Below are 17184 nucleotides of genomic sequence, written 5' to 3'. Positions count from 1 at the left end.
TCTTACAGTTAATTCTCATGTACAGAGTAAAAAATGCCTGCTCTAAAATGTGTTAAAAGTTGTTAACTAATCCTGAGTCTGTGCAGTATGTGGAAATTCAAGACCAGGTAGAGTCTCATTCTAGCGCAGACTGACCTGGAATTCATTCTGTAGTCCCAGGCTGGCCTCAACTTATAGAGCCTACCTTTGCCTCCAGAGTGCTGGAACTAAACGTGTGCGCCACCACGCCCAGCTCAAGTTTATTTTCCACATGCTGTTGCGTACTGACAGTTTTAATGCAGGCACAAGATCTCATGTAAAACAGACTAATCAGGCTCAGCAAGGCCGTGTGGGCACAGTACCTGGCTTTCTTTATTATTTTAAGCTGCTTAATATTCAGTTGCTCACTTTTGTCATGATGCGTGTGCATGCGTGTGCTCTCTCTCTCTCTCTCTCTCTCTCTCTCTCTCGTCTTATTGTTACTTGTTTTGTTATTTGTTTTACCTATAGATTTTGTTTCGTTATTTGTTTTACCTATAGATTTTGTTTTGTTTTTGTTTTTTGAGGTCGGGCCTCACTCTAGCTCAGGCTGGCCAGGAATTCACTATGTAATCTCAGGGTGGCCTCGAACTCATGGCAATCCACCTACCTATGCCTTCCGAGTACTGGGATAAAAGGCATGCACCACTATGCCCAGCAAAATAAGTAATTAAAAAAAATAAAACGATACATGTGTCTGATGTCTGATGTTCACTTGCAGTGGCAAGAAACCCTAGTATGTCCATGCACACATCCACACACAAATAAATAAAAATAAATAACTATAGCTGGGCATGGTGGTGCACACCTTTAATCCCAGCACTCGGGAGGCAGAGGTAGGAGGATCGCCATGAGTTCAAGGCCACCCTGAGACTACATAGTGAATTCCAGGTCAGCCTGAGCTAGAGTGAGACCCGACCTCAAAAAACAAAAACAAAACAAAATCTATAGGTAAAATAAATAACAAAACAAGTAACAATAAGACAAGAGAGAGAGAGTGTGTGTGTGTGCGCATGCACACACACATCATGACAAAAGTGAGCAACTGAATATTAATATTTAGATCCTACCTCGATAAAAAAAAAACAGCAACAACAAAAAATTATTTATTTATTTAATAGAGAGGTAGAGGGAGGGAGAGAATGGGCATGCCAGGGCTTCTAGCCCTGTAAATAAACTCCAGATGCATATGCTACCTTGTGTATCAGGACTACGTGAGTTCTGGGGAGTCAAACCTAGGTCTTTAGGCATCGCAGGCAAGCACTTTCAGTGCTAAGCCGTCTCTCCTGCCTTTACATAAATGCTGGGGAATTGGATCCCAGGCTGACAGGCTTTGTAAACAAGTGCCTTCAACCACTGAGCCATCACCCCAGCAATGCACTTCTGTATTTCATTTACATTTCTGTTGTTTTCTGTTAGAATGCTACTAATGCCAATTGCATCCTTACAGCAGTGATCACCTTATCAACAAGACTGGTTTAAATAATTAGTTATCAAAAACCAAAATGCCCTGATCTATATAGCTGTGACCACAGAGATGAGTCGTGTGTCTAAGAATCAGTGATTTTGTTGTCTTTGTTTCTGAGTTTGATAAGTGTAGATAATTGGAATTATATTTTCTTAAAAGAGGAAGCACAAATTAGCAATGTTCTTGAATAGTTGTCAGGTTATTGATGTTACATTTTAGGGTTACAGCACCTTAGATGTGGCAGGATTTTACCTTATCCTGTCACTATAATCATTGTTATCCCATTTTTTTAAACTTACTTATTTATTTAATTTTTTATTAACAGCTTCCATGATTGTAGACAATATCCCATGGTAATGCCCTCCTTACCCCCACTTTCCCCTTTGAAACTCCATTCTCCATTATATCCCCTCCTCTTCTTATTCAGTCTCTCTTTTATTTTGATGTCATCATCTTTTCCTCCTATTATGATGGTCTTGTGTAGGTAGTGTCAGGCACTGTGAGGTCATGGAGATCCAGGCCATCCTGTGTCTGGGGGGAGCATGTTGTAAGGAGTTCTACCCTTCCTTTGGCTCTTATATTCTTTCTGCCACCTCTTCTACAATAGACCCTGAGCCTTGGAAGGTGTGATAGAGATATTGCAGTGCTGAGCACTCCTGTCACTTCTTTCCATCACCATGATGCCTTCTGAGTCATCCCAAGGTCACCACCATCTGAAAAGAGAAGCTTCTCTAACCAGAAGTGAGAGTAACATTAATATATGAATATGTCATCCCATTTTTAAAAACATATTTTATTTTTTATTTAGTTATTAGAGAGAGAGAGGGTGGGAGAGAATGGGCACACCAGGGCCTCTTGCCACTGCAAATGAATTCCAGATGCATGCACCACCATGTGCATCTGGCTTGCATGGGTTCTGCGGAGTTGAACCTATGTCTCTAGACTTTGCAGACAAGCACCTTAACCACTCAACTCTCTCTCCAGCCCTGTCATCCCATTTTTACAACATTAGGACAGGTTTAAGTTCGAAAGTGTATGTTAAGAGTAATGTTTCATGTGAAACTTCTCAAATTCCTTCTCACAACTATACCTCACATTTGTAGACATCCTTAGATTCAAAAGGCTGGGAGATATTGTATAAGTATTCTCTCTCCCTCTGTCTCTGTTCCCGCCTCTCTCTTCCTTTCCCTCGCTCTCCCTGCTCCACTCTCTGTCAACAATAATGTGTCGCTAAAGGCTGGGTATTGCTGTCCTGGTGTAGCACTTACCTGCTTCTTGCTGTAGGAAACATCCCCCCAGAAACAGCTTATAGGAGGAAAGGGTTTATTTCTGGCTTACAGAGTCCAGGGGAAGTGCTATCAGGACAGAGGGAGCTGGCTCACACCTATAGTAAAACCCATAGCAGAGATACCACCAAACAGCTAGCATGTGCAGATGGGCTTCCTACACACCTAGTAGGCTGGGGTACATGATCCACCCTCGGACACACACCTCTCCCCCAGCCGGGCTCCACTCTCTGGAGACTCAAGTTGCAAGCTTCACCAGAAACACCTTGGGTCTATGGGGCCAATGCATTCAAACCACCACGCCTACTTTCTCATACAGGAACAATGAAATGTGCATTCGTTTCTTTTATGTTACTTTTAAACAGTGTTAACTTGGTTTCCTTGACAATTATTTTGGTAGTAAGTATTTTTCAGAGATAAAAATCTTACCTAATTCTTTTTTTTTTTTTCAAGGTAAGATCTCACTCTAGCTCAAGCTGACCTGGATTTCACTATACATAGTGGGTAGTGTAGTGAGACTACAGTCTCAGATTTTTTTTTTTTTTTAAGTTTTCAAGGTAGGGTCTTGCTGTAGCCCAGGCTGACCTAGAATTCACTGTGTAGTCTCAGGCTAGCCTCGAGCTCACAGCGATCCTCCTAACTCTGCCTCCCAAGGGCTGGCATTAAAGGCGTGCACTGCCACACCCAGCTGGACTTGCTTTTTTGTAATTTATTTCTCAACCTGAAGTAGCCCAGGAATGACCAGTTAGGTACAGAGCAAGGGGATTTATTCCTTTAGACTTTGATCATGGCTGTGGTGGGCTGCCTCCTCGGTGCTGGGAGTGGCTGGGAGTAGAGGGTCATTAGGACCTTGTAGGCTCATATAAACAGCTTCCCCGAGGCTGCTGGTGTCTGGCCCAGCAACACAGTAGAACACAGTGCAGAGCATCATTGAGCATTTCTCTGGACTGCTCACATTCGAGGCAGAGTGTGAACCTTCTCGCCTCACTCTGCTGTCTGGTTTTGAAAACCTGAAGTTTCTTATTAAGAATAAGCAGTCTGCTTAAGCTCCGGGCATCTGTAAAGAGATGCCACAGGACAGAAGGCTTTTCAGTTGTAAAGGAGATTTGCATTGCTGCCTGCTTAACCTTCCCCGCCAATTGCTGTCGTTGTGAATGTGAACCACAGCTTCTCTTTCTCTCTTTATTTCACAAGACATCCAAGATCTAGACGTTAGAGACAGGAAGGAGAGAGCCGAGACCCGAGCATTGCTGCAGGAGGAGGGGATGAGAGGCTGGAGGAAGCAGGTGGAGGGAGGAAGTCAACTGTCACGCTACTTGCAATGCTTGCAGGGGGACCACCACCTTGTGCAGGACCCTGACTGCATCCTCTCTGCCCAGGCTCTCAGTCCCCTCAATCACAGGACAGCTCCCGTCCCAGGGGTTCTATAAGCGACGTGCGGGAGCTGTCCTGTCATAGTGGTACCCGCCTGATAGGTCTTTCCTCATTTGTGGGGTGGAATTGAGGAGCCTCTCAAATGACGCCCTTGATCCAAGTAAATAGCAGCTCTCTCAGTTCATCACTTGCTAGCCCCAGGCAGAGACAATGCAGATTGGCTAATTGTAATAGCCAGACCATTAAAGGGAACAGCACCGAGGGAGGAGAAGGCAGCTAACAGGAGCTGAACTTGGACACTGGTGCTCAGGATCCAAGCTGCCACTAACTGAAGCGCTACAAAAAGGAAGAAAGGGTTCAGTGGCCCTCTTGCAAGAGGTGGATCCAAGGCTCAGAGGCATTTCTGAGTAAATCCAGTAGTAAAACTTCACTTTCCCCAGAGGTGGCCCCCGATGTCCTGCATAAATAAAGGCACTCACCTAGCCTACCATGAGAGGATGCTCCTGGACCACTCACAGCACAGACTTCCGTAGTGATTCCAGAAGCTGTGGCATTGCACACGCAGAGCTCATGCGGTCTCTGCTTCAAGCAAAAGCAGGCATGACGTCATAGCAGGGACTAGAGGCGCCTCTGGGGCCAGGAATGGTGTGAATTCAGTGTTCCCACCCAGGTCTGAGGCTTCTCACCTTGCCTGCTCCTGCATCGGCACCGGGCCCCAGCCAGACGATCCGTGCATCTGCAAAGCTGGGCCGATGCCACCATCCTCCCTGGAAACTACAACCTGGCATTAGAAGGGATCCCACGGGCTGGAGAGATGGCTTAGTGGTTAAGCGCTTGCCTGTGAAGCCTAAGAACCCTGGTTCGAGGCTCGGTTCCCCAGGTCCCACGTTAGCCAGATGCACAAGGGGGCGCACGCGTCTGGAGTTCGTTTGCAGAGGCCGGAAGCCCTGGCGCGCCCATTCTCTCTCTCTCTCCCTCTATTCGTCTTTCTCTCTGTGTCTGTTAATAAATAAAAAATTAAAAAAAAAAAAGAAGGGATCCCAGCTTTAGCTACTGCCTACTATTCATGTCAGAAATATCTAAGAAATTCAGAAAAGAAAAAAGCAATTCGTGCCATCTCAGGAGTGGGAAGGATCTTCATTAAAATGCTTTAAGAGTGGAGCAATTACAAAAACAAAACATCGGTTTGAGGTTTTGCTTGGGTGCTTGTCGTAGAAGCTGTGCTTCTTGGGGCTGTAGTCAGCCCGACCCTGGCATCTAATGCAGAGAGAAGGGGTCCGTGGTGTTCACGTTGTCTTTGAAGCCACTCCAAATAAAGCTTACTTTAAAAATTATGTATATATATAGTAATTTAAAAAATAATTTATTAGCACACAACATTTAGATTTTATTATGATGGCTTCAAGTTTGTTTCTTAGTTTTTATTTATTTATTTATTTTGAGAGAGAGAGAGAGGTAGATAGAAAGAGAATGGGCACACTAGGGCCTCTAGCCACTGTAAATGAACTCCAGATGCATGCATCTGGTTTACATGGGTACTGGAGAAATGAACAGGGTCCTTTGGCTTCGCAGGCAAGTGCCTTAACTGCTGAGAAGTTTTTGTTTTTTTTTTTCCCTCCCAGCCCCTGTTATACCCTCCCCACAGCTTAGCATGCTACATGTTTCCTTTCCTCCTTCCCCTTCTTCTCTTCTCTTATTCCCCCCATGGTCGCCTATCTCAAATTACAGCCCATCCTCAGTCTCCCATCCTCTCATTTACATACTAACACTAAAAGTTAGGATCCACATGTGAAAGAAAACATGCTTTTTGTCGTTCTCCTCTTGGTTTACCTGGTATAATTATTTTGCAATTCCATCCATTTTCCTGCAGATTTCACTATCTCATTTGTCTTTACAGCTGAGTCAAACTCCATTGTGTATATGTACCACGTTTTCATTATCCACTCATAATTTGATGGACATCTAGGCTGATTCCATTTCCTAGCTATTATGAATAGAGCAGCAATAAGCAGGAATATGCAAGTACCCCTAAATAGAGCTACACTTAATACAAATATGCTTTAATTAAACGGCTTTGACCTACCAGCAGGTATAACCAAGCAGCACATTGGAGTTATGTGGAAGCTAAGTGAGCTGCCAGTGCACATGTCTCTTGAGTAATTCCCCTGACTTGGCTTCAATAGCTTTAGGGAAAGTAATCCCACACATGCTTGGTGACGAGCTAAGAGGCCTCTCTTCTAGGACACTGCCTGCATTGTGTACTTCCCTTCTGGTGCTGTAGTTTAGGATTCGATACATCCGCCAAAGGACCATGTGGGCCTATAGTCCCAGAGTGCTGTGTTGGGAAGTGGAGAACTGTAAGAGATACAGCCTGATGGGATGTCTTCAGGTGCTTGAAGATGAGTCCTTAAAGAGCATAGTAGGTCACCAGTCCCTTCCTATTTTTGTGGTCAGTGTTGTCTCAGGGTGGCCTCGAACTCATGGCAGTCCTCCTACCTCTGCCTCCCAGCTGCTGGGATTAAAGGCGTGCGTCACCACACCCAGCAGTGACTGTATTTTCTATCTTTATGTGCATATTTCTGTATATGTATCCACAGGCGACGCACACAGGACTTTCGTTGTTTGTTTGCAGTGTTAGGGATGGAACCGGGAGTTTCGTGTATGCTGGCCAAGTTTTCAGCCGTTCAGCTCTACTCTGCAGCCCTGACACAGCAGGCACTACTGAGGCCATCGTGGAAACTTGAGGATTGATGGTTGCAAAGTTCATTGTGCCTAGTGCAGGCCCACACTTAGTGAGCACAAGGCGAATGCTGAAATGTTTCTTAATCAAATGGAGAAAAAAACCTCAATGACCCTTTAGCACAAAGCTTGTAGGACCCATTACAAATACACCTTAGGTTTTTTGTTTGTTTCTTTTTGGTTTTTTGTTTTTGTTTTTCGAGGTAGGGTCTCCCTGTAGCTCAGGTTAACCTGGAATTCACTATGTAGTCTCAGGGTGGCCTCAAAGTCACAGCATCCTCCTACCTCTGCCTCCTGAGTGCTGGGATTAAAGGTGTGCGCCACCATGCCTGGCTTCAAATATGCCTTTTTCTTTTTTTCTCCTTTTAATCTCACTTGGCATAGACAGCAGATTTGGTTAAAAGGGAAAATTAAGATGATTTGACTCCATGGTGTCCATTTTGACAGATGCAATATATTGTCTTTGGATCTTAGGACGGAGCAGGTCAGAGAGGGGAGGGGAAGGGAGGGAATGTCTGTTTCCTTCCTGAGGAGGAATCCACACATTTCCATCTTTCTCCACATCCAGAGAAAGGAACAGTCCTTTAAATCGGTCATGCCAGGCTCTTGAGAAGAGTCCTGTGCCAGCAGTGAGTGTGTGTGCCCAGTGACAAGGGAGGAGACCAGGAGCGGGCTTCATGTCCGTGGGGAGCTCCCTCTTGTCTTCCCTGACTTACTGACATACTTCCTGCAAGCAAGTAGAAGGCTGGGCACTGTTGGCTTGTAGAAACCTAGTGACTGACGGTCAGGAGGGCGGATGCTTCTCTTGGGAAGGGCTCTGACCATCAAGAAGAACGCCAGCTTGGGCTCTTGTTTAGATGTCTTTAGAAACCTCTCTGGAAGGAGAAGAAACCGGCCCGGCCCGCCTTCAGTTCTGAACCTGATTTTGTACTCTGAGATGCATGAGCACACTGGCCTTCCTCACTCAGCCCAGACTTGGGGTCTGCGTTTCCTTCTGGGGAGATTCTGAAGAGACTTTTACCTCTGGCTGCACTTGTATCTTTCCTCTAATTGTTGAAGCTTATCTCCCTGAATTTGGGGATACACAAAACCTCCAGAGCATTTTTTTTTTTCAAGGGAAGAGACTGACTTCCCCAGGTATGTTTGTTTAGGTTCTCCAGTCTTATTTGCATCTCTAAGGCCAATGATTAGAAAGTGATGCCAGCAACTTTTTGCTTGTTTATTTTTTTTTTTGATAACGTGTAGATTAGATTGTTAATATACACATACTCATTTAATGGGAGCTCAGTTAATGAAAGCCAGTGCCACCCCCTTGAGTCAGTTTGCAGCTCTAGGAGTATACTTAATTGTGTACCCTGGTTTATTTAGAAGATTTCAGTAAAGGGCTTCTCACGGAGGAACTTTGAGCATGTGTGGAGGTTAAGGATAGGCAAGCATCTAGCCCCACAGCTTACAAAGGGCTCCTTCCCTCAGCTTTTCTTTTCTTTTCTTTTTTTTTGAGGTAAGGTCTCACTCTAGCCCAGGCTGAGCTGGAATTCACTATGTAGTCTCAGGGTGGCCTCGAACTTACGGCGATCCTCCTATGCTGGGATTAAAGGCGTGCGCCACCCTACCCAGCCAACTCAAAAGTTTTTGAATGTGGCAGCCTGACTGCTGTGCCATTTCCCATCTTGTCTAGGCTGCTTAGTCACTGTTGCAATGGGACACCAACGTGCAACAGATGAAAGACACCCATGGACCATTCTGCCTCCGTGACACTCCTAGGAATTTCATCACAGGCTTCAGAAACCGGGCTGAGATAACCTTGGAATTTACATTGGGGCTTGTGGAGGCAATTTCTAAGAAATAAAAGAAATACAAAATCCTGTTAAGACTAAGTCAGGGACATCTCACCTCTGCAGTAAAAGAATCATTTTGGGGTAAGGATGTGTGCGCACATGTTTTTATATGTGTGGGTACATGTTTGTGTGCAGGTATATTTGCATGATTGCACACATGTGTGAGTGTGTGTGTGTGTGTGCACATGTGTGCCCAGAGACCTATATTCAGCACCTCCCTCGGTCACTTCTCCTTCTTACGTTTATGAGCCAGGGTCTCTCACAGAGCCTAAAGTTACTGATTTGGCTAGATAAGGTAGTCACCAAGCCACAGGGATGCTGCCTCCACCTCCCAAATGCCTGGATTACAGAGGCATCACACTGCGCCTGGCACTTTGGCACTGAAGATCTGAACTCGGGTCCTCATGCTTGCAGAAAGCTCTTCACCCACTGAGCCACCTCCCTGGTCCTGACGAGTCTTTGGGACAAGCAATTCACCACCTTGGCACGAGAATCCCAACTTAACATTTTCCTTCGATTTCTAAAATGGCTCTGTCTGTATTGGCAGGAGATTCATACTTGATGAACAATGACCAGTGAGCTTTCTGACCCCTCAGCCTGTGTGATTGTTGGTAATAGAGCAGGTGTGTAAGTGCAGCAGGGGAGGGGCTCCCCTGTGATGTGAAGAAGCTGTGTATGGAATCGTTGAGAGAAAGACTTTTTTTTGGTGATAAGGGTTTTGTTTGTTTTGACTGTTGTTTTGTCTCTCATGGAGCCTGGAGCTCACCAATTTGGCTAACCTAGCTAGCCAGAAATATCCCAGAGATGATGATCCCACTCCCACATCTTAAACTACAGTCTGGTTTTTGCATGCCTCCTGGGGATTTGAACTCAAGTCCCTATGCCTGAGCGGCAAGTGCCTCTCCTGATCCATCTCCCCAGCGCAGACACTATTCCATTTTTGACTGTTGTGTAGTGCACAGCCTTTTGGGTGGGTGGAGCTGAGCGTTCTGTTCCCGGCTGAGGACAGGGCGGGAGAGCCTGTTACAGGGAACTTGCAGGTTCTTAAGCGTTTGGTTTAAAAATGAGCAGAATTGGGCTGGAGAGATGGCTTAGCAGTTAAGCACTTGCCTGTGAAGCCTAAGGACCCCGGTTCGAGGCTCGGTTCCCCAGGTCCCACGTTAGCCAGATGCTAGGGGGCGCACGCGTCTGGAGTTCGTTTGCAGAGGCTGGAAGCCCTGGCGCGCCCATTCTCTCTCTCCCTCTACCTGTCTTTCTCTCTGTGTCTGCTGCTCTCAAATAAATAAATAAAAAATTTTAAAAAAATGAGCAGAATTAACTGGATACCTTTCATTGGCCCTTCTTGCTTTGGGGGGCACTGAAGGGAGGGCATGCCAGTCATTCTGAGCGCAGGAGTTGTTCTCATAGTACACTGTTTAAAAAGGAAAATAAGAAGGGGCTGGAGAGATGTTTTATTGCTTAAGGCACTTGCCTGTGAAGCCTAAGGACTCATGTTCAACTCTCCAGATCCCACATAAGCCATGTGCACAAGGTGGTGCACGCATCTAAAGTTCAATTGCACTGGCTGGAGGTCCTGGCATGCCAGTTCCCTCCTCTCTCACTCTTGCTCTCTTTCTTTCTCATAAAAAATTTAAAAACATTTAAATGGGGGAAATAAAGGATTTCTACACTGGTTAGTAAAATTTACACTCCAACCTGTGCCTGCGGCCGCTCAGCCTGATCTTCTGTTGTCAGCGCTTTGTGCGGTCCTTCTCCATCCCCTGACCCCTCTCCCCTCCTCCTCATAGGTATTCAGAGGTGGCCTCAGAAATTTCAGTGCTCCCCTCTGAAAGCTGCTTGGTGGCACAGGCTGTTGTCTGTAAATTTGAGACCAGTGCGGTTTTTGTTACTGTCCCCCCCCCCCCCCGCATTAAAGCAATGATGCAACCACATCATGACTTTTCTAGTCATGTCTTTGACCTCCCTTGCAAGTTCATTCCCTTACAACACTGGAATGCATAACCCCACTGTCTGAGGCATTCTGATTTAATTAGAGCTGTGTTTATCATTCTCTTAGGGAAACCCTTGGTGCCTCCCCCGTCTCTGCCACGTTGAAATAAAGCACCTCTGATGGTTCTGATGTTCATCTGCCTGGTAGTTCGCGTTAGATGTGAATGAGCTGACAGTTGGTAGTCTAGTCACCCTGATGTTAGCTGAGGTTGAGTCAGAAAAGCAATGATGAGAAAAAAAGATATCTCTCTCTCTCCCTCTCTCCCTCTCTCCCTCTCTCTCTCTCTCTCTCTTGGTTTTTCAAGGTAGGGTCTCACTCTAGCTCAGGCTGACCTGGAATTCACTATGTAGTCTCAGGCTGGCCTCAAACTCGGGGCTACCCTCCTACCTCTGCCTCCCGAGTGCTGGGTTTAAAGGCGTGCGCCACCATGGCTGGCTAAAGAGATCTCTTAACCCTGGAACATTGGATGTGAGTCTCCTTTAAGTCCCTCTCCATCTGAGCTAGGCATATCTGATTTGCTGTATGGCTGGTGGCTGTTTATGGCCCACTGTGGATGTGAAGTGCATGGTTACTGTAAGAGACTAAAAGGGAGGGCCAGGCTAGAAGTTACATAGCCAGAGACAAAAGAAGTCTGCAGGGTGGGGCGTACCCAGCTCTATCTGTGTTTCTCCCTGGAAAAAAAGAACCCACACACTGGTCAGTGTCTTCTCTGGGGTCTCCCGGGGTCTCTCCTGGCCACTCAGGCCAGGATTCCCACACATCTGGCCTTTCCGCCCTTGATCAAAGTGGTCTTCTTCTGTTACCGACAGGTGTCCTTACTGGATCTTTCGGAAAGGGGTTCCTGACCTCCACTTACAGTCTTGTGGTCTAGAGTGGGAGCCACCACCAAGGCTGCCCCTTGCAGAACTCATCATGCGGTACTAACACACAGGTCTCCACCCACGATCTCCTGGACAGGGCCTGAGGGAGAGTGGCATAAGATCTTGGGGCAAGTGCTAGAATGTGCCACGTCAGTGTCGCTGTGAGGACAGAACGCATAGCGCGGCGGTGCTGCTTCCTAAGAAACGGCAGCACGGTGGAGGCCTGGCCGGGCGGTAAAACAGCGCTCAGACTTTGTACACCGAAAGCTCGAACTGGCCGTATTCTAGGATGGGAAGTAGAAACACCCGGAAGGCTGGGGCAAGGAGGCCACCACTGACGGAGAGTTGGGGGTCCTGTGAGCCTGTCCTTGCTTAAGGCAGAAGTCACTGCATCATGAAACACAGTCTTGTGTCCCTCCCTTCCTTCCTTCCTTCCTTCCTTCCTTCCTTCCTTCCTTCCTTCCTTCCTTCCTTCCTTCCTTCCTTCTCTCTCTCTCACCTTCATGCTCTTCCATTTGAAGAGCCTTTGACTGTACGTTGTTTTCTTCCCCAACAGTTTCACTTCTACAAAAAAACAAAACAGCACAAGAAGATGGAAAGCTATTGCTGGGAATCGAGTTAACGGTAGATATCTAGACATATGATGAGATTGGGGGCCCATGTGAGAAGTACAGGGAGCTTGGTAACGTGCATAAAAAGACAGCTTAGAATGCTTCTAAGCCTATATTACCTCGAGAAAACTTCTTAAAATATATTTATTTATTTATTAGAGACAGAGAGAGGGAAAGAACGAGAGAGAATGGGCACACCAGGGCCTCCAGCCACTTCAAACGAACTCCAGATGGCTTATGTAGAACCTGGAGAATCAAACCACCATCCTTAGGCTTTGCAGGTAGACGCCTTAACTGCTAAGCCATCCCTCGAGAAAAAAACTCTTAATGGGGCTGGAGAGATGGCTTAGCGGTTAAGCGCTTGCCTGTGAAGCCTAAGGACCCCGGTTCGAGGCTCGGTTCCCCAGGTCCCACGTTAGCCAGATGCACAAGGGGGCGCACGCGTCTGGAGTTCGTTTGCAGAGGCTGGAAGCCCTGGCACGCCCATTCTCTCTCTCTCTCCCTCTATCTGTCTTTCCCTCTGTGTCTGTCGCTCTCAAATAAATAAATAAAAATTTTAAAAAATAAAAAAAAAAACTCTTAATGGATTTAAGACAAGTTTATCATATATGTGATTATATATGTTTGCCTCTTTCATCCCAAATGGATCCCAACGCAAACACTAGAAAATATAACCCATTCTTAAGTTAAAGTTGCTCAGAATATGTGCGAGGTTTGGTAACATTTGAGAGAAGCAAAGTAAAGGTTTTGCCTCTGGGTGACCTTTCTTGGCCTGTCTTGACTGATAGAGAAAGCCAGTCTAGGATATTTGGACAGCATGATTAATAAATTCACCAGGAATTTTTCTTTTTTGTGAATATTTTTATTTGCAAACACAGGGAAAGAGAGTGGGTAGCCAGGGCTACTTGCCACTGTAAACAAACTCTAGATGCATGTGCCACTTTGTGCATCTGGCTTCATGTGGGTACTGGGGAATTGAACCCAGGCTGTTAGCACCTTAACCACTGAGCGATCTCTCCAGCCTCTTCACCAGGAAATTTTCAGATGTATGTTTAAACAGAAATATTCCAACCACTCTCTTTGGTACTTATAGATGCCTTAGGGAAGGTACAGTCATTCCATCTGGAGATTATAGTAACATGTACATATTTATTGAGAATTGAGACTTCCTACTGCAGCCACTAACCCTTCCGGGCTCTGAGCTTCACTTTGGTTACAGGGTGTGGGAACTCCCCTCCTTCTCTTTGCTCCTTTGACTAGACGTTCGGCCATCTTTTCAATGATACTAAAGTTCAGCCATCTTTTCAATGATACTAAAAGACTGTCCTTCCTAAACATAAGCTCCCTTCCCTTTGTGTTTTAGTTTGAGACATATGTAGCCCAGGCTGGCCTCACACTTACTGTATAACCCGGATGGGCCTTGAACTCCTGATCTCCCTGCCTCTGCCTTTCAAGTACAATGTATAGGTGTGCACCATCACATCTGCCTAACCCCTCTTTTTGTTTTCCTATAATCTCTCCATCTCTCTCTCTTTTGAGTTAGGTTCTCATTCTATCCCAGGCAGACCTGAACTCACTTTGTAGTCCTAAGCGGGCCTTGAACTCACAAAGATTCTCCTACCTCTGCCTCCCAAGTGCTGGGATTAACAGCGTGCACCATCACACCCATTTTAGGGTTCTCTTTTGCTCCTGATTTTTACAGCCATAGTGGCATCTTATTGATCCCCCCCCTCCAGCTTATATTTAGAACTGGTATTTCCCACTTCTCTTTGCCCAGGTAAACCCTGGGAACTAATGGAAAGTAAGTGATGTGTGTATTACAAGTGAAATTTGTTGGTATGAAGATGCAAACTGCATCGTGCCTTTGGCTGAACACATGAATTGGTTTCATGCCATTATTTGCAATAGCTTAGTAGAACATGATTGTTAAATGATTAACCTTCTCAGGTCAGCCCTGCTTTAGTTGACGTAGCAAGCACTGCGTGTTTCAGTACAAATAGCGGCTCTAACATGTGTTTAGTTATTATGAGAAAATCTTTTAAATGATCCCTGAAATATGCTTCAGAAGGGAAATAATTGGATGTGATGTGGAGGCTCAAGAAATAAGGGGAGACCTGGTTATGTTACATATAGCTGGACATGTTTGGTTATAGTTGCTGTGTAGTGAGTGATGATAAAAAACTTAAATTGGCTGGGGATGTGCCTCAGTAGAGAGCTTGTCTAGTTTTTAAAAAGCTCTGAGTTCAATCCCTAGAATGGCATAAGCTGGGCATGGTAGCTCATGCTTTTAATCCCAGCACTGGCAGGAGGTTCAGAAATTTAAGATCATCCTTGGCTATAGCAAGTCTGAGGCCAGCTCAGGCAACATGAGACCCTGCCTTTAAGAAAGAAAAGAAGTGCCGGGTGTGGTGGTGCACACCTTTAATCCTTTAATTCCAGCACTTGGGAGGTAGAGGTAGGAGGATTGCTGTGAGTTTGAGGTCATCCTGAGACTACATAGTGAATTCCAGGTCAGCCTGAGCTACAGTGAGAGCCTACCTCAAAACAAACAAACAAAAAAATCCGAAACCAGAGCATGGTGGTGCACGCCTTTAATTCTAGCACTTGGGAGACAGAGATAGGAGGATCACTGAGAGTTCTAGGCCACTCTGAGACTATAATGAATTTCAGGCCAGTTTGGAGGCTAGCGTGAAACCGTACCTTGATTCCCCCCACCCCCCGGAAAAAAAAAAGAAAGGAAGAAAAGCAATCTAGATCAACCCACCATTTTTCCATTTTCCTGTTTAGTGAACTCCTACTGGAATTGAGTATAGAATCCTTTGATTAGAAGCTGGGGACATTGCCAGAGAAGAGGAAACGCGGTTTTCAAGCATCGGGAACATTCATCATGTGACTTGGAAAATAATTTTTCAGAGAGATGCTTTGAAGTCACCCCTCAGCCCTCCCCCCCCGTTTTGGTTTGTTTACTTTTATTTATTTGAGAGTGACAGACAGAGAAAGAGGCACATAGATAGAGAGAGAATGGGTGCACCCGGGCCTCCAGCCATTGCAAATGAACTCCTAATGCATGTACCACTTTGTGCATCTGGCTTACGTGGGTCCTGGGGAATCGAACCTTAAACTGGGGTCATTAGGCTTCACAGGCAAGCGCCTAATCGCCAAGCCATCTCTCCAGCCCTCAGACCACTTTTCTCAGTTCTTTACCTTGCCCTTCCTCATTATGGGGGGTTGTTGACCTGAGTCCAAAGAAAAATCCCTGTTTTCAACCAGTGTTTTAAAATAAAGAAACCCAGATGCTAGGCACCTGAAAGACCATGGCATAGAGCATCTCTAGGGAGTCGTTTGCAAAGCCTGTTCCACACACCCCACCCGCTTTTTGCGCCCCATGTCCGTGAGATATAGTTTAAAATCTCCATTCCAAGCTTTCATTGTCTTCTCCCCGCCTCCTCTTCCTTTATCCTTCACAGCAAGAACGAGTTTCATACACACCTCCAGAGAGCCCCGTGGCAAGTTACACTTCCTCGACCCCGCTTCATGTTCCTCGAGCGCTCAGGATGGAGGAAGACTCGATCCGCCTGCCAGCGCACCTGCGTGAGTCCCCCGGGAGGCGAGGGCTCTGTGGGGGCGGAGGTTGGGAGGGGGCCGGCGGTGGCAGGCTGCTTGGTGGGTGGCTCGAGACACAGACAGACACTGAGTCAGAACCAGACAGGCTCTGGATCGGAGATGGTTTTCATTGGACTTGGCCAGAGGTTTTGGAATTTTTCGCCCTCATCCTGTCATAACGATGGCTTGGAAACCTTTGAGATCCGTGTCCCTTGTTTCTCACTCAGTATTTTCATTTGGTCTCTGATAAAGATATGTCGAAAAAGAATTTGGAAATGTACAATATAGAGCAGAGGTTACTCAGAGGCCAGATGACTTTTTTGTTCTTTGCAAAGTTTATCTGCATTTCTAAATTGACACTTATTCCCCTTTTAGTATTTTCTTTGGTACAGTTGTGGTTCCTTTTCTTCTTCAGACTCACTCCCTGCTTTGTTTCTGAGATGGGCGCACCTCCTTTCTCGAAGGCCCATATCCCCTCTCTTTCCCTACGCATTGGCTACTTTGTTTTCACATACTTATTATTTTTTGCATGTGTGGTGCATGTGTGTGCGCGTGTGTATACGCTTGCTCATATTTGCATGTGGGGCTACACATGGACGTGTACGTGGAAGACTGCAGCCCGTGACAGGTGTCTTCCTCAATTTCACTCTACTTTTGCTTTGAGGCGCGGTCATTCACCAAAGCTGGGCTAGACTAACAAGCCAGCAAGGCCCAGGGATTCCCTGACTCCTCCTGAGTGCTGGGGTCACAAGCATGTGCCAGCCTTTACCTGGCTTCTAGGGATCCAAACTCACATCTTCACGCCTCTGCAGCAAGCACTTTTGCCAACTGAGGCATCTTCCCAATTCCTCTTTCCTTCATTTCATGTAACACGTGCTGTCCCTGCCCCCCCTCTAGTCATCTGCTCCCCACTCTCTCGCTCCTTTTGGGCATATTTGTATAGCTTGTATAGCGCTTTCACCTCCCTCCCTTGCTTCTACCACCTTCTGCTCGAGTCTCCCATTGCACACTGGCAGAGGGCCCAGCCGACATGCCCATGCTACCCGTGCCAGTGTCCAGAGCACTGCCACCTGCCAGTCCCTTTGTGTCTGTCTCCCCTGAAGTGCCACCCTGCCAGGAGACAGAATGGAATTGGAGAAGGCAGAGAAAATAGATCACCTAGTTCCCACCCAGATCACTGACATCCCAGGGGTACAGGCCCAGGTGATGGAGGACCTTTTTGGTCACATTGGCCCTTTCTTAGGTGACTGTCAGTGGCTTAACCAGTGGCACCATTCTGCTCACCATCTCTTTGTGGCATAGGAATGGCCCCCAGGTTCTCCTGTTGTCTGGGTCCACCCTTTCTTGAAAGTAGGAGCAAAAACAGACCGAGGCTGCAGGCTCAGAGAACCAGGGCA

General features: G+C 46.4%; 1 protein-coding gene across 1 annotated transcript in view; it reads left to right on the top strand.

Moving 5' to 3' along the window:
- Etv6 (ETS variant transcription factor 6) overlaps positions 1-17184 on the top strand; it is a 259969-nt gene that overhangs the window by 120331 nt on the left and 122454 nt on the right. Inside the window, exon 2 of the mRNA XM_045139694.1 lies at positions 15652-15775. Within this exon, the coding sequence (XP_044995629.1) occupies positions 15652-15775 (124 nt within the window). The remainder of the gene's footprint in view (positions 1-15651; positions 15776-17184) is intronic.

The sequence above is a fragment of the Jaculus jaculus genome, chromosome 23, assembly GCF_020740685.1.
Source record: "Jaculus jaculus isolate mJacJac1 chromosome 23, mJacJac1.mat.Y.cur, whole genome shotgun sequence".
Classification (NCBI taxonomy): Eukaryota; Metazoa; Chordata; class Mammalia; order Rodentia; family Dipodidae; genus Jaculus; species Jaculus jaculus.
Note: the sequence above shows the minus strand (reverse complement) of the source record. Positions and strands in the feature narration are given on the sequence as shown.